At 39.6% G+C, this 13128-nt stretch overlaps 1 protein-coding gene across 1 annotated transcript in view; it reads left to right on the top strand.

Annotated features, from left to right (window-relative positions):
• MBTD1 (mbt domain containing 1) overlaps positions 1-9938 on the top strand; it is an 83948-nt gene extending 74010 nt beyond the window's left edge. Inside the window, exon 16 of the mRNA XM_011959985.1 lies at positions 8765-9938. Within this exon, the coding sequence (XP_011815375.1) occupies positions 8765-8883 (119 nt within the window). The 3' untranslated portion in view covers positions 8884-9938. The remainder of the gene's footprint in view (positions 1-8764) is intronic.
• The last annotated feature ends 3190 nt before the right edge of the window (positions 9939-13128 follow it).

Raw genomic sequence — 13128 nt, 5'->3', positions numbered from 1 at the left:
GGAGGTGGAGCTTGCAGTGAGCCGAGATTACACTACTGCACTCCAGCCTGGGCAACAGAGCAAGACTCCAACTCAAAAAAATGAAAAAAAAAACCTTTTTGAATGTTGGAATTGAGGATAAGGAAGTGTAGTGCCGTATTAAGCAGCAGCTTTCACTCATGGTGCCGCCGCCTCTTATTTTTTTCTATTACTCAGCAAACAGTTTGTTAGAAAGTTTTCTTACTAAGCTTTAGTTATGCAAATAAGTATTTGGGGTTTAGAAACCTGTCATCTATTGCAGGCAAACTGATATCAATATCAGATGGGCTATAAAACCTTTTGTTTGTTTTTACATTTGCCTTGGTAGATTATCATATTCTGGCTCTGTTGTTTCATCTTGTAGCTTGTTGGTCTTTTTGAACTTAAGATCATCTGTTAGTGGTATATTCTTTGGTAGTGCTTATTGTGCAGAAACAGCTGATGAGCTTCATTGGTCTAGCTTACTTTGTAGTAGCTTGTGTTCATGCCACGAAGGATGGATAATTACTAACCCTTTTGAGAATAAGTATAAGGTTCTACCACAAGGATCATATACACTCTGTAGTCTCAAAAGCCTCTTTTCCTTAAGTTGTGGTAATTCTAGAGCAGGCAAAGCAGCACTGATTTCTGCTTTAAATCTCACCATTTTCAGGGACTACTGTAAGTAGTAAGAGTTGGACATTACTCCTTGCATTTTTATCTCTGAGTATGTAGTATATTAGGAAAAAGTCTTAAGTTTTTGCTGCATGTGATTTTGGTTTGGCTCTTGAGAATTGAATCTACTCAATAACAGCTTAAATCCCACATCATTTTACATAGGAATACTGTGTAGCTTACATTTATCTTTTAGTTTTGATTTTGTGAAGCGTAATTTTTTATTGCTCTTACTTGGTTTATTCTATCATCTGGAAGAAAACAGACATAACTCAGTCACAAAGATAAGGATCCTTCCACTTTTTTTTTTTTTTTTGAGGCAGGATCTTGCTGTGTCTCCCAGGCTGGAGTGCAGTGGTGTAATGTTGGCTTGCCACAACTTCCGCTTCCCGAGTTCAAGCGATTCTCCTGCTTCAGCCTCCCAAGTAGTGGGATTACAGGCATGCACCACTACTCACGGCTAATTTTTATATTTTTAGTAGAGACAGAGTTTCGCCATGTTGGCCAGGCTGGTCTTGAACTCCTGACCTCAAGTGATCCACCTGCCTCGGCCTCCCAGAGTGCTGGGATTACAGGCATGAGCCAGTGTACCCTGCTGATCCTTCAGCTTTCAATATGATTAATGTACTATACTTGATTCTTCAAAATTTGCAGAGTTCAGAGTATTTCTTTTTGGTTGGCAAAAGCATTGTATGTGTCTTGGAAGGATTATATTTATATTTGTATAGGAAACTATAGCTGAAGGGTGTGATACATTTCTTTTTCTTTTTTTTTTTTTTTAAGATAAGGTCTCTCTTTGCCCAGCCTGGAGCACTGTGGTGCAATCATAGCTCACTGCAGCCTTGAACCCCTGGGCTCAAGCAAATCTCCCACCTCAGACTCTGGCATTGCCCAGCTAATTTTTTTTATTTTTTGTAGAGATGGGTCTCACTCTGTTGCCCAGGCTGGTCTTAAACTCCTGGCCTGAAGCCATCCTCATTCTTCTGCCTTGGCATCCCAAGGTGCTGGGATTACAGGCATAAGCCACCATGCCCAGCCTGATAAATTTGTTTCAGAATAAATCAGATTGCTTAAGAATGTGCAGGCAGTAAGCTTTGAATTTGGAAGTACTTTTTAGAACAAGAATTGTGTTTTCTAAAAGAGTGAGTTGTGAACTAAAAAGTTAGGGGAGCACATTTCATACCAATAATATCCTACACCCAGATAATACATTTAAACTGTTTTACTTTGATTTCTCCCACCAGTGTTTGGGCTTATATGAGCTATGAAATGCTACCCTAAAAGTAGTGTTTTAAGACCCTTTCTTTCTTCCTTTGGGTTTTTACCCCATCTCAAGCAGAGACGTTCTTGAAAGAAATTAGCCAGCTGTTCTTAAAGCTCTCTGTAATTCATTTTACTTTGTCTTGTTTTAAATTTGAGAGTCAGAACTAGTATTACCAAACTCTCAGAGAGTAGAAACAATCTCCCCCAACACACACACTCACTCTCTCTTCCTTGTTTTCAGAAATACAAACTTTGCATTATTGGTTCTCTTTTCAGAGTGTCCTGTGCAGCACAGCTTTCCTAGTTATGTAATGCACTTTTCTTACCACACATGTAAGTGAAAGCTTACTTTAGTCTGACTTGATATTTAGAGAGGAAGATGCCAATTGGGAAGAAGCCTGTCAGTTTGTCGAGCCTGCCCATGACAGGTGGGGTGCGGAGGAGCTTCTCTGGTGACGAAGAGTTGACTCCTCCTCCATATCGAACCCTTCCAGCACAGACAGCCCCGGAGGCCTTCCCACCTCCCAGCACTAGCCGAGAGTTCAGTCCCAGCCTCAAAACAGGTAATTAGTCACATCAGCATCTCAGGTACTTCAGAGGGTAAAAGTACTGGGTAGGGTGGTGGGAGACAAAGCATGGTCTGGCATGACAGATGCTGACTCATTGAATTTTTTTTCTTTTTCTTTCAACTAAAGAATTCATTTCACTAGTCCTTAGTAGTCACTTCACTAAGACAAAACATCAGGGAAGGAATTTTACTTTGTTACAAAATAGTTCCGAGCTTCAAATAAGGGTAGTTGGAATTGTGAGACAACTTGGAATATTTCATGGTTTTGAACATTCCGCTTTGCAGAATTGTATGTGACTTGACCTGGGAACAAAGTGTGTCATTAGGGATAAGTCCGATTAAAAAGACAGAAAAGGCTTTGTTCATAACATTTCATAGTGTCTCATTCATGGAAAGGATGTGTTTTGAGTTCCAGTTTAATTTTAGTTTTGGCAGTAACATTGATCACAATCTTAGTTGAATAACAAATTTGGAAATTGAATACCTGCATAATTTTTTTATTTCCATAAGTTCATGATTATGTATAGTGATTAAGTAGTCAGTGGCATTTGATTTGAGTTTAATTGGTTAGGCCAAGGTAGTAGATTATAAGGAAGACTACAGAAGGCTTTGCCCTTTGTAATTACTAAGAACAAGCATGGTATTATCATAGGGTATGAGGACTTGACTTAGGCATGATGAACTTCAGGCCTGAGTACAGATCAGATCATACAGCTTCAAAGCCAGAGTTATACCTGCCTTGGCATATGTTCTGCCATATGCTAACTATTGCTTTTAGACTAAATTGTTTTCTCTAATCAGCATTCTTTAAAATGTCTTGTATGTTGAAAACCTAGATGAGACTTTCGTTACCTAGCTCTGTTTTCTTCTCATTCTTCTGTTTGCTAATATTTTTGCACCTATGGGGGTTTTCCTGTTTGTTTCCGTTGTTGGTTGGTTGGGGTTTTTTTTGCCATTTTAGGATATGTTCTTTAGCTTTTCCCTCCTTCACAATGTATTAGGCCACCTTGCCCCCTTCCCAGTCCGTTTCTCTGAAGATCACTGTGATATTCTTACATCCAGAGGAAATTACACTACTACTTTTGTATGAAAAACAAATTAGGATTGTAAATCCAATGTTACCTGCTCTTTAATGGAAAAATGTTCAAAGTCTAAAGAGCGTTCCAGTTTCTTTTCTTAAGTTTTTTTATTTTTGCACTTATTTATGAAATAGTCTTACATTACTTAATTAAGTGTGTATATTGTGAGTTCCAAATATATTTGAGCTTTTGTTGGATCTTGGATGTATTTTCTTTAAGCATGAGGCTGGTTTTGAAGATGTATGTCACATTTTGTGATAGGTTACTGATTCATTTCAAACAGAACATCTGGCACTGGCAAAACCCAAGAATTTAGAGTGGACCTACTAGATGGAAACTACCTGGCCTCCTACGTGACTTCCTTCTTCCACTGGTGTCTATAGTATCTTCTGAGCTATGGCACAACTGGTGGGGCTTGGTGTGATTTTTCTCTGATGAAACTAAGTAGGGACTGCATTGCTACCTTAACTATCTGAAAGCTACGGTTTAATTAGCGGTTGAGAGAGTTTATTATTTACGGGCTTGTAGCTGGAAAAATGTGATTTCAGTTAGCTTATCTCCTGAAATGTTGGTGATTAGTGTCAACAGAGTGACTTCCTTCTAAAAACAGAGCTAAGAAAAGGCATTTGTGTGGAAAGTGACTTTCAACCACAGGATTTGTTTTATTTCATCCATCACTTATTGAGAAGGCCTGGAAAGGAGAAATGATTCATGTGAAACTAACCAGACAGGCTTTGTTTTAGATTCCATGAAAACAATGAAACTTTGCATTAAAACATTGCACATCTGAGTGAATGTTTCACCTTTATCGTGAGTTACTTTTTTTAGCACATCATTTTCATATTTTAACATGACTAGAAGCATAATCCAGAAATTTGTTGTTAGCAGTAATGCATATAGCTTCAGGATAGGCTTTAGAATCTCAACTTACCTTTCTTACATTTTTTTGAAAAACATGCGTTTGAATGAGCTTGATCTTGAAGCACAGTAATTCTTTTCTCATTCATTTAGCCATCCAGTCATCATAGAACAAGATACTGTTTTAATCAACCTTTTATTGTGGGTACTGCACCTTTAATGAAACTTGGGTTTTGTTTTCCTTTCCGTGTATGTATTTTCTCGGTATTGTTAAAATGGCCCTCATGCTGAATGACTGCACGCTGGCTAGATTTGAAGGATGACTGTCATACATTTGATGTCATTCCTCATAAAAGCATTTTTATTTATATTAAGTAATTTTTTTAATGAAAGGAAGAACTAACTGCACAGGCTCATTTGCTGTACCTTTGAACAGTCTGATGGGTGTTTGCTATGATTATATGCATAATGTATTCACTTTTCTGTCTTTGGCCTGTTAAATTTTTGATCACCAATGCCAAAACCAGTACCAAATAAAATAAATTGCCATCTCTCGGCCAGGCTCAGTGGCTCACGCCTGTAATCCCAGCACTTTAGGAGGCTGAGGCAGGTGTATCTCCTGAGATGCGGAGTTCAAAACCAGCCTGGCCAAAATGAGGAAACCTCATCTCTGCTAAAAATACAAAAATTAGCCAGATGTGGTGGTACATGCCTGTAATCCCAGCTACTTGGGAGGCTGAGGCGGGAGAATCACTTGAACCTGGAAGGCGGAGGTTGCAGTGAGCTGAAATTGTGCTACCTACCGCACTCCAGCCTAGGCAACAGAGCGAGGCTATCTTAAAAAAAAAAAAAAAAAAAGATTATTCTTTAAATTAGCAAGTAAGATGTCAGCAGCCATTATTTTTAAACTAATTGCCTGTAACTAAAATCAAGACATGGGCCAGGCACATCTTTTACTTTGTCTTGTTTTAAATTTGAGAGTCAGAACTAGTATTACCAGCCTCTCGGAGAGTCGAAACAATCTCTACAAAGTGTAATCCCAGCACTTTGGAGAGCCGAGGTGGGAGGATCACGAGGTCAAGAGTTCAAGACCAGCCTCACCAACATGGTGAAACCCCATCTCTACTAAAAAAAAAAGACATGAAGTATTTTTTTGACTGTACTATTTGACTTTAAAAGTTGTAGCAAATTTAATATTGTTCCACATGACGACACTGCCATTGCTTCATGAAAAACTTAAATGCCATACTACCTATCCAGATACTCTGCTGAGTTCTCATTCTCCTCAATTGACTTTTTTCTCTGTATGAGATTACAGAGAAATTACATCCCATATATGTGTATCCTCTCACTTCATTTATTAATGAAAAGATACATAATAGAGAAAAACGAAGAACTTTTACCCTTGCTCTGGAGCCAGATGCCTGCAGGGGCTAGTGTTACCTGTGTGAGTATTGTGGGCAACCTGAGCAGTGAGCTCTGTGGTGGACAGAGATCTCAGGCTGCCCAGATTAAGGGGGTAGTAAGTAGCCAGTCAGTTCCCAATGATCACAGCTCTTTAAGGATGCTGCACTCATGTTTCCAAGTCTATCTACTTTTCAGATTTTCATGTGAAATCTCTTGTATGGAAATATTCAGTCAAATACGTAAAGAACCATTCAAATGTATAAAGAGGCCAAGCGCGGTGGCTCATGCCTGTAATCCAAACACTTCGGGAGGCCAAGGTTGGTGGATCACATTTGGCTAGGAGTTCAAGACCAGCCTGACCAACATGGCAAAACCCCATCTCTACTAAAAATACAAAAGAATTCGCCCAGCTTGGTGGTACACACCTGTAATCCCAGCCACTCGGGAGGCTGAAGCATGAGAATCACTTGAACCTGGGAGGCAGAAGTTGCAGTAAGCTGAGATCACGCCACTGCACTCCAGCCTGGGTGATGGAGTAAGACTATGTCTCAAAAAAAAAAAAAAAAGCACAGGGCCCAGGCAGGGGTGGAAAAAGCAGTTTCTGACTTCTGATTTAGCAGATCCATGTATGCTAAAGAAGTTGGGAAAGAAGGTAGCATTGCTCACCATGGGACTAGATTCCAGTGGATGTGTTAGCACAAAAGACCGCCTCATTTGTTCTTTAAATTATTTGAGCTCAACCTTGGTTAGACAGTAACTTTCTCACTCTGTCGCCCAGGCTGGAGCACAGTGGCACCATCTCGGCTCACTGCAATTTCCACCTCCCGGGTTTACGCCATTCTCCTGCTTCAGCCTCCCGAGTAGCTGGGACTACAGGCGCCCGCCACCATACCTGGCTAATTTTTTTGTATTTTTTAGTAGAGACGGGGTTTCACCATGTTAGCCAGGATGGTCTCGATCGCTTGACCTCGTGATCCGCCCGCCTCGGCCTCCCAAAGTGCTGGGATTACAGGCATGAGCCACTGCGCCCAGCCAGACAGTAACTTTAAGAAACCCGAACACAGCCAGGCGTGGTGGCTCACGCCTGTAATCCCAGCACTTTGGGGATATGAAACTGAAAAACTGTTTTCCATGCTAAAGGCCTACAGAAACATGGCTATACTGTTCATCTGCTTTCGTTAAAAAGTAAGTCATCAGATAAGAACTCAGGCAGGCACTCAGCGTTGAACTGGCCCCCTGCCTTGTCCTCCCACGTAGCTGGGACTGTAAGCATTAGCCACCACACTCGGCTCAGGAGTTTAAGACTCATTTTTCTTTGTAGGAGAAGAGGTGTACACAGGGTCTCACTCTGTCACTCAGGCTACAGTGCAGTGACACAATCATAGGTCACTGTAATCTCGAACTCCTGGGCTCCAGCAAGCCTCCTGCCTCAGTCCTGAGTAGCTGGGACTACAGCCTTGCACAGCCATACCCAGCTTTTTTTGTCCGTGTTTTGTAGAGCTGGGGATTTGCTACATTGCCCAGGCTGCTACCACATCCAGCCCAGATTTACTTTTTTAAAATGTATGTTACATCCTTATATAATTTATAATTTTTTTAATGTTTTGATTTAACATCAGATTTATATCTTTTTCTTCAGATAATCTTTTTAATAAAAGTACTCCTTGGGGCCAAGCACAGTGGCTCACGCCTGTAATCCCAGCACTTTGGGAGGCCGAGGCAGGTGGATCACGAGGTCAAGAGATCGAGACCATCCTGGCCAACATGGTGAAACCCTGTCTCTACTGAAAATACAAAAATTAGCTGGGTGTGGTGGCGGGCACCTGAAGTCCCAGCTACTCAGGGCAGGGGAGAGGAGGAGGGGGGCGGGGTGCTGAGGTAGGAGAATCGCTTGAACCCAGGAAGCGGAGGTTGCAGTGAGCCGAGATCACACCACTGTACTCCAGCCTGGCTACAGAGTGAGACTCCATCTCAAAAAAAAAATAAAAACTCCTTGGGATTAATAATATATTACAGTCATATTTATTGTGTTGTTAATTAAGATTGTACTTAAGAGACCAGGCGCAGTGGCTCACGCCTGTAATCCCAACACTTTGGGAGGCCAAGGCGGGTAGATCACAAGGTCAGGAGATCGAGATCATCCTACCGTACTCCAGCCTGGCTACAGAGTGAGACTACATCTCAAAAAAAAAAAAAAAACTCCTTGGGATTAATAATATATTACAGTCATATTTATTGTGTTGTTAATTAAGATTGTACTTAAGAGGCCAGGCGCAGTGGCTCACGCCTGTAATCCCAACACTTTGGGAGGCCAAGGCGGGTAGATCACAAGGTCAGGAGATCGAGATCATCCTGGCCAATATGGTGAAACCACATCTCTACTAAAATACAAAAAATTAGCCAGGTGTGGTGGTATGTGCCTGTAGTCCCAGCTGCTTGGGAGGTTGAGGCAGGAGAATCGCTTGAACCAGGAAGCGGAGGTTGCAGTGAGCCGAGTTTGCTCCACTGCACTCCAGCTTGATGACAGAGCAAGACTGCATCTCAGAAAGAAAAGATTGTACCTAAGAACTGTGAAAGAACTACATCATTGTTTGTACAAACATTGACATAAAAGTGAATACTTGATCACAAAATTCTCATCCCAGATTAGTGAGCACCATTACTCCGAACATTTCATTGAAGATGTCCATTGTGCAGTGTGCATTGTGCAGTACTGTTCCTTTCAGTATGTTTCTTAACTGCTAATATACTTGAAAATTAAAATTAACTGAATGCTCGTACTTTAGGGATTTAACCTGAAGTTACTGAAGAAAAGAAGAAGTCTTAGTAACTGTAGAACTGATGGAACATGAAGATCACAGGCAATCTGAGTACTCTAGAGAGCCTTAATGCCCATATGTTTCTCTCTCTCATTCAGTGACAACACTGCAGCTGAAGGAGGAGTTGCTGGATGGAGAGGATTATAATTTCCTCCAAGGAGCATCTGATCAGGAAAGCAATGGCTCTGCCAACTTCTACATCAAACAAGAGCCATGAGGTGGCTCAGAAACTGAGGGTGGGAGGGGAAGGATTTTACACAGGACTGATTTATAATCAATCCAGCTGTACAGGGGGCTATTCTACTGGGACATTTTGCTAAACATAGAAGATTTCAGTTCCAGATTTTTCAGGTGGGTGGGGAAACTATTTTAGTCGGGGGGGAGGGGTGGGAAATTTTCAATTTATAAAGATGGACAATTTTTGTGTTGTATTTGAAGCTTTTGAAAGAATTTTGTAATATTTTCCAGGTTTGGATTTATGTGCATTGTTAACCAGAACTGAAATTCTAACTTTTTTGGTAAGATTAAAGTTTAGGTAGCAGGATTGAAGGAAATGATTTAAGAAGGATATAGGTGTTAAATGCAAATGAACTGTCATTACAAATGAACCTTTTTGGTACCTGTTGGGAGATTTTGGGATTTTTAGAAGTTAGGCCAGTCACATCTCCAGCTTCCTTTGCTGCAGAAATATGCAACTGAACTCCTCATGGAGGGGAGGGGTCATCACCACATAGGTCATGGAAGGGGTCATTATTTCTGCTTGTTGGCATTTTATTGCAGCCCATTTTAAATGTTTGTACAGAAATATTTTTCATTCTGTGAAAATTTATTTGGAGTTCTATATGAAACTGGAAGAACTCTGGATACTTTTATATGTTCTCTTTTAATTAAAAAAATGATTAGAATTATCCTAACACTAAAGTGTTAAACTGGAATGGTTGACAAGATATACAGGATCTCAGTCTACACTTTGAGGGGTTGGGGAAAATGCAGTGTTGTTCTGAGTTTATTTTCCTTTCTAAAAAAACACCCCACGAAAGGGATTCTGATCAGTTCTCTGCCATTTCCCTCTGTCTGTGAAATAACAACTTGGTATAACCACAACCAAAAACAGATGTTCTGTATTAGGAGAATCGAATCGAAAGTTATTCAAAGCCAAAATAAGTTTAGATTTCAAAATCATTCCAGCTCTGCTTTTATCTATCCTGGATTTGGTAGAAAACTAATTTGAAAGAGAATTTAATTTTCTTAAAATTCCATATATATATATATGATTGTCTTTAATTGTATTCAGGATTTATTTTAATAATAATTGATTTGGACCATGTTGAACATTCCCTGTTTTAAAATTCACATGACTTCCTTTAAAAAAAAAAAAAAAGGATACAAGGGTAAATTGGTGAAAGGTTTGCTCTCTGCATTTTCTCACTTTCTACTGAGTTGTGACTGAATGAGAGCTCTCTAGCGTTTACCAGTGAGGTTCATAAACTAAACTCTCAGGAATTAATTGCATCTGTTCTAGAAGTGCTTCTGGGTCTTAGCCTGGCCTCTTCAGAGTGGTAATATTGACCATCTCCTCTGGAATATAGGTAGGGCTAATTAGAAATTAATCAAAATGATTAACCTCTACAGTCCTTCAGCCTATGGAATGCTGTAAAAAATGTTAATGGAAAGCCCCAGGAGACCATTTTAGGTAAGATTTTTGTTTGAATTTTAAAATGCATAGAACGTTAAAAAAAAACCAGCAATTTATTTTCTAAAATATTGCTCTACTTTTGGGAATAATAGCATTGGTAATACGCACAGGTTTACCTCATTCTATGCAAGAGGGGTTAATAACATAAGGTTTTATAATAGCTACTGGAAGTAAAATTTGTTACTTTATAGTGTAAGAATGTATGGAATCGCATGTCACCATTTCTTAATACTGACTCTTTAGGGGCATAAATGCAGATCACATCAACGCAAGTTGATTCTCATGTGTCAAATATATGTGAATTCAGCTGTTAAATTACTGGATATTTATCTTAACATTACTGAGAGGGACCTACTGTAAATGTGACATCCTCACACTTCCCATATCTTTAACTTTGAAAAATCTTCTCGTAAACTTAAAGCCTGGAAGTATTCCAAAGCAAGGGTTACAGCAGTCTTTATTCTCAGGCTCACTGAATGAAACCCAGGACTAATTCCACAGCACAGGCACAAGAAGCCTGTTGTATTGAAGCCTGTTGTATGGTGTACTCTGCCAGTACCTTGGATTTAGGAGCTCCATGGGGAACTGAATAAACCAGGAGAGACAGGATTTGGAGCTAGTCAGTCCTGGTAATCTATGAAATGCTCATTTATACCCCAGTTTCATAAGCTTCCAATTCTATAGCAAACCCAGGCTCTGAGTGTTTTAGAGTTTCCTAATTCATGAAGTGTTTCTTGTCTTGATCCCTTGACCAACGGTTGAAGGTTGGTAAGGACTTTCCTACAGTCTAAACACAACCTAAAGCGCTCTTTCATTGTTCACACACTAACTCCTACTGCTGACGAACCGAAAAATAATTAATGCAGAGGAGATTTATGTCTTAGCCATAACTCCAGTTGTACAACTCAATCGCCCCATTCTCTTTTACGGTTCAAAACTGCTGACCTTGGGTTTGTTTTTGTTTTGTTTTGTTTTTCCTGTTAGGATTTATTTGGGGACTTTTGGTAGTTTAAACTCTTTAACCTTTTCCTTGCTGTGTATGAGGAAAGCTAAAGCTGTTATCAACTTCTTATTCTACGATACTAACACGGGTTTTCAGTGTTTGTTTGTTTTGATTATTATTATTAATTTTGCGTGATGTGAATACCCTCTCCCATCAATATTTGTATTATGGTGCTATATATTGGTAATGATCCTTTAATATTGGGAAGGGATTTTAAAAATACTGTGATTAAACTGGGTTTCTTCCTTTGATTTTCATATTTTAAATAAAGCCACAGTCATTTATACAAAAGAAAAGCATCTGTCCCTGGGCAAATCTTTTGAGGACAGAGGTCAAAGTAAACTGCATAAGGTTTTTACATCATTTCTGTATGTATTTGATATATAAATCAATATCTGTACAAATTTAATCTTTTATTTTCTTGGTAACTCGTGATCATTGAGAAAGTGTTTGAAACTTTCTCATGAAGTGTATATATAATGGCGTGAAAAATTCCTTTGGAAAAATTTATGTTCCTTTCATTTTTACCAAATTGCAAATTTTCAGCATGGATGTGAAAAGCATTAAAATTATAACTTTGTGTACAAGATGAAAATAATTCACTAAATTTGCCCTTTTTTACACAAAATAAAATGTTAAAGTTAAGCTGGATTTGAGCAGTTCTTTAATATGCTTTGATTTAGGGGGTTGCTTTTCTATTGCATGCCCTCTATAAGTAGTCAGAGGCCCCTATGAAAGTTGGATCCATCCCTTCCTCTAACAAGGGGTAGCAGGCACATGAGTGCTGTAAGGAAGAATTACCACTTGCTGGTGAGGGAGCCAAGAGTAGTATGGTTAGACATATAGACAAGGTTACATTGGAGGTGGGATTGCAGGGGCAGGGAGGGAAAGGACAAAAACCACAGCAGGAGCCGAGGTGAACAGGGACCTTTATCGGGAAATTAAATCATCTTAGCTAGAACATCGTGTTTTGGGGTCGGCATGCTTAGTAGGAGATTTTTTTTTTTTTTTTTTTTTTTTTTTGAGATGGAGTCTCACAGTGTCACCCAGGCTGGAATGCAATGGTGCAATCTTGGCTCACTGCAACCTCCACCTCCCATGTTCACACCATTCTCCTGCCTCAGCCTCCTGAGTGGCTGGGACTACAGGTGCTCGCCACCACGCCCAGCTAATTTTTTCTATTTTTAGTAGAGACGGGGTTTCACCATGTTTGCCAGGATGGTCTCAGTCTCCTAACCTCGTGATCCACCCGCCTCAGCTTCCCAAAGTGCTGGGATTACAGGCATGAGCCAGCACGCCCTGGCTAGTGGAAGACTTTTTTTTAACTCCATTAACCTCAGCAGCAAAGTTAATGAGACGTAAATAAAGTATCCCAGCTAACACTTTCCCTTAACATTACAAGGGAATGCCAAAAAGCCCTCCTTTACCAACAGCTGGCTCTTTGGAAAATTATTCAACTTTTACTGCAGATGCAGTTGGTAGAGATATTTATGAATTGGGAAAGGATATGTAAGACAGTAATGAGATGGACTGGGTCTCTTCAGGGATTAATTTCATTCTTTAGAAAAATATAACGCATTCCAAGAAAAAAACCTAATTTCTGCCCTGTTTTCTACCTTAATTGGTTTGAACAGTTGCCGTAGTAAGCTGGAATTCCTAGGTTGGTGCTTATTTATTATCCCATGAGTTTTGACAAATACGTATATATATATTTATATATATGGGTTTTTTGGTTGTTTTTTTTTTGTTTTTTTTTTGTTTTT

Source organism: Colobus angolensis, unplaced genomic scaffold (genome assembly GCF_000951035.1).
Source record: "Colobus angolensis palliatus isolate OR3802 unplaced genomic scaffold, Cang.pa_1.0 Scaffold50, whole genome shotgun sequence".
NCBI lineage: Eukaryota > Metazoa > Chordata > Mammalia > Primates > Cercopithecidae > Colobus > Colobus angolensis.
This window is presented reverse-complemented; position numbering and strand designations above follow the sequence as displayed.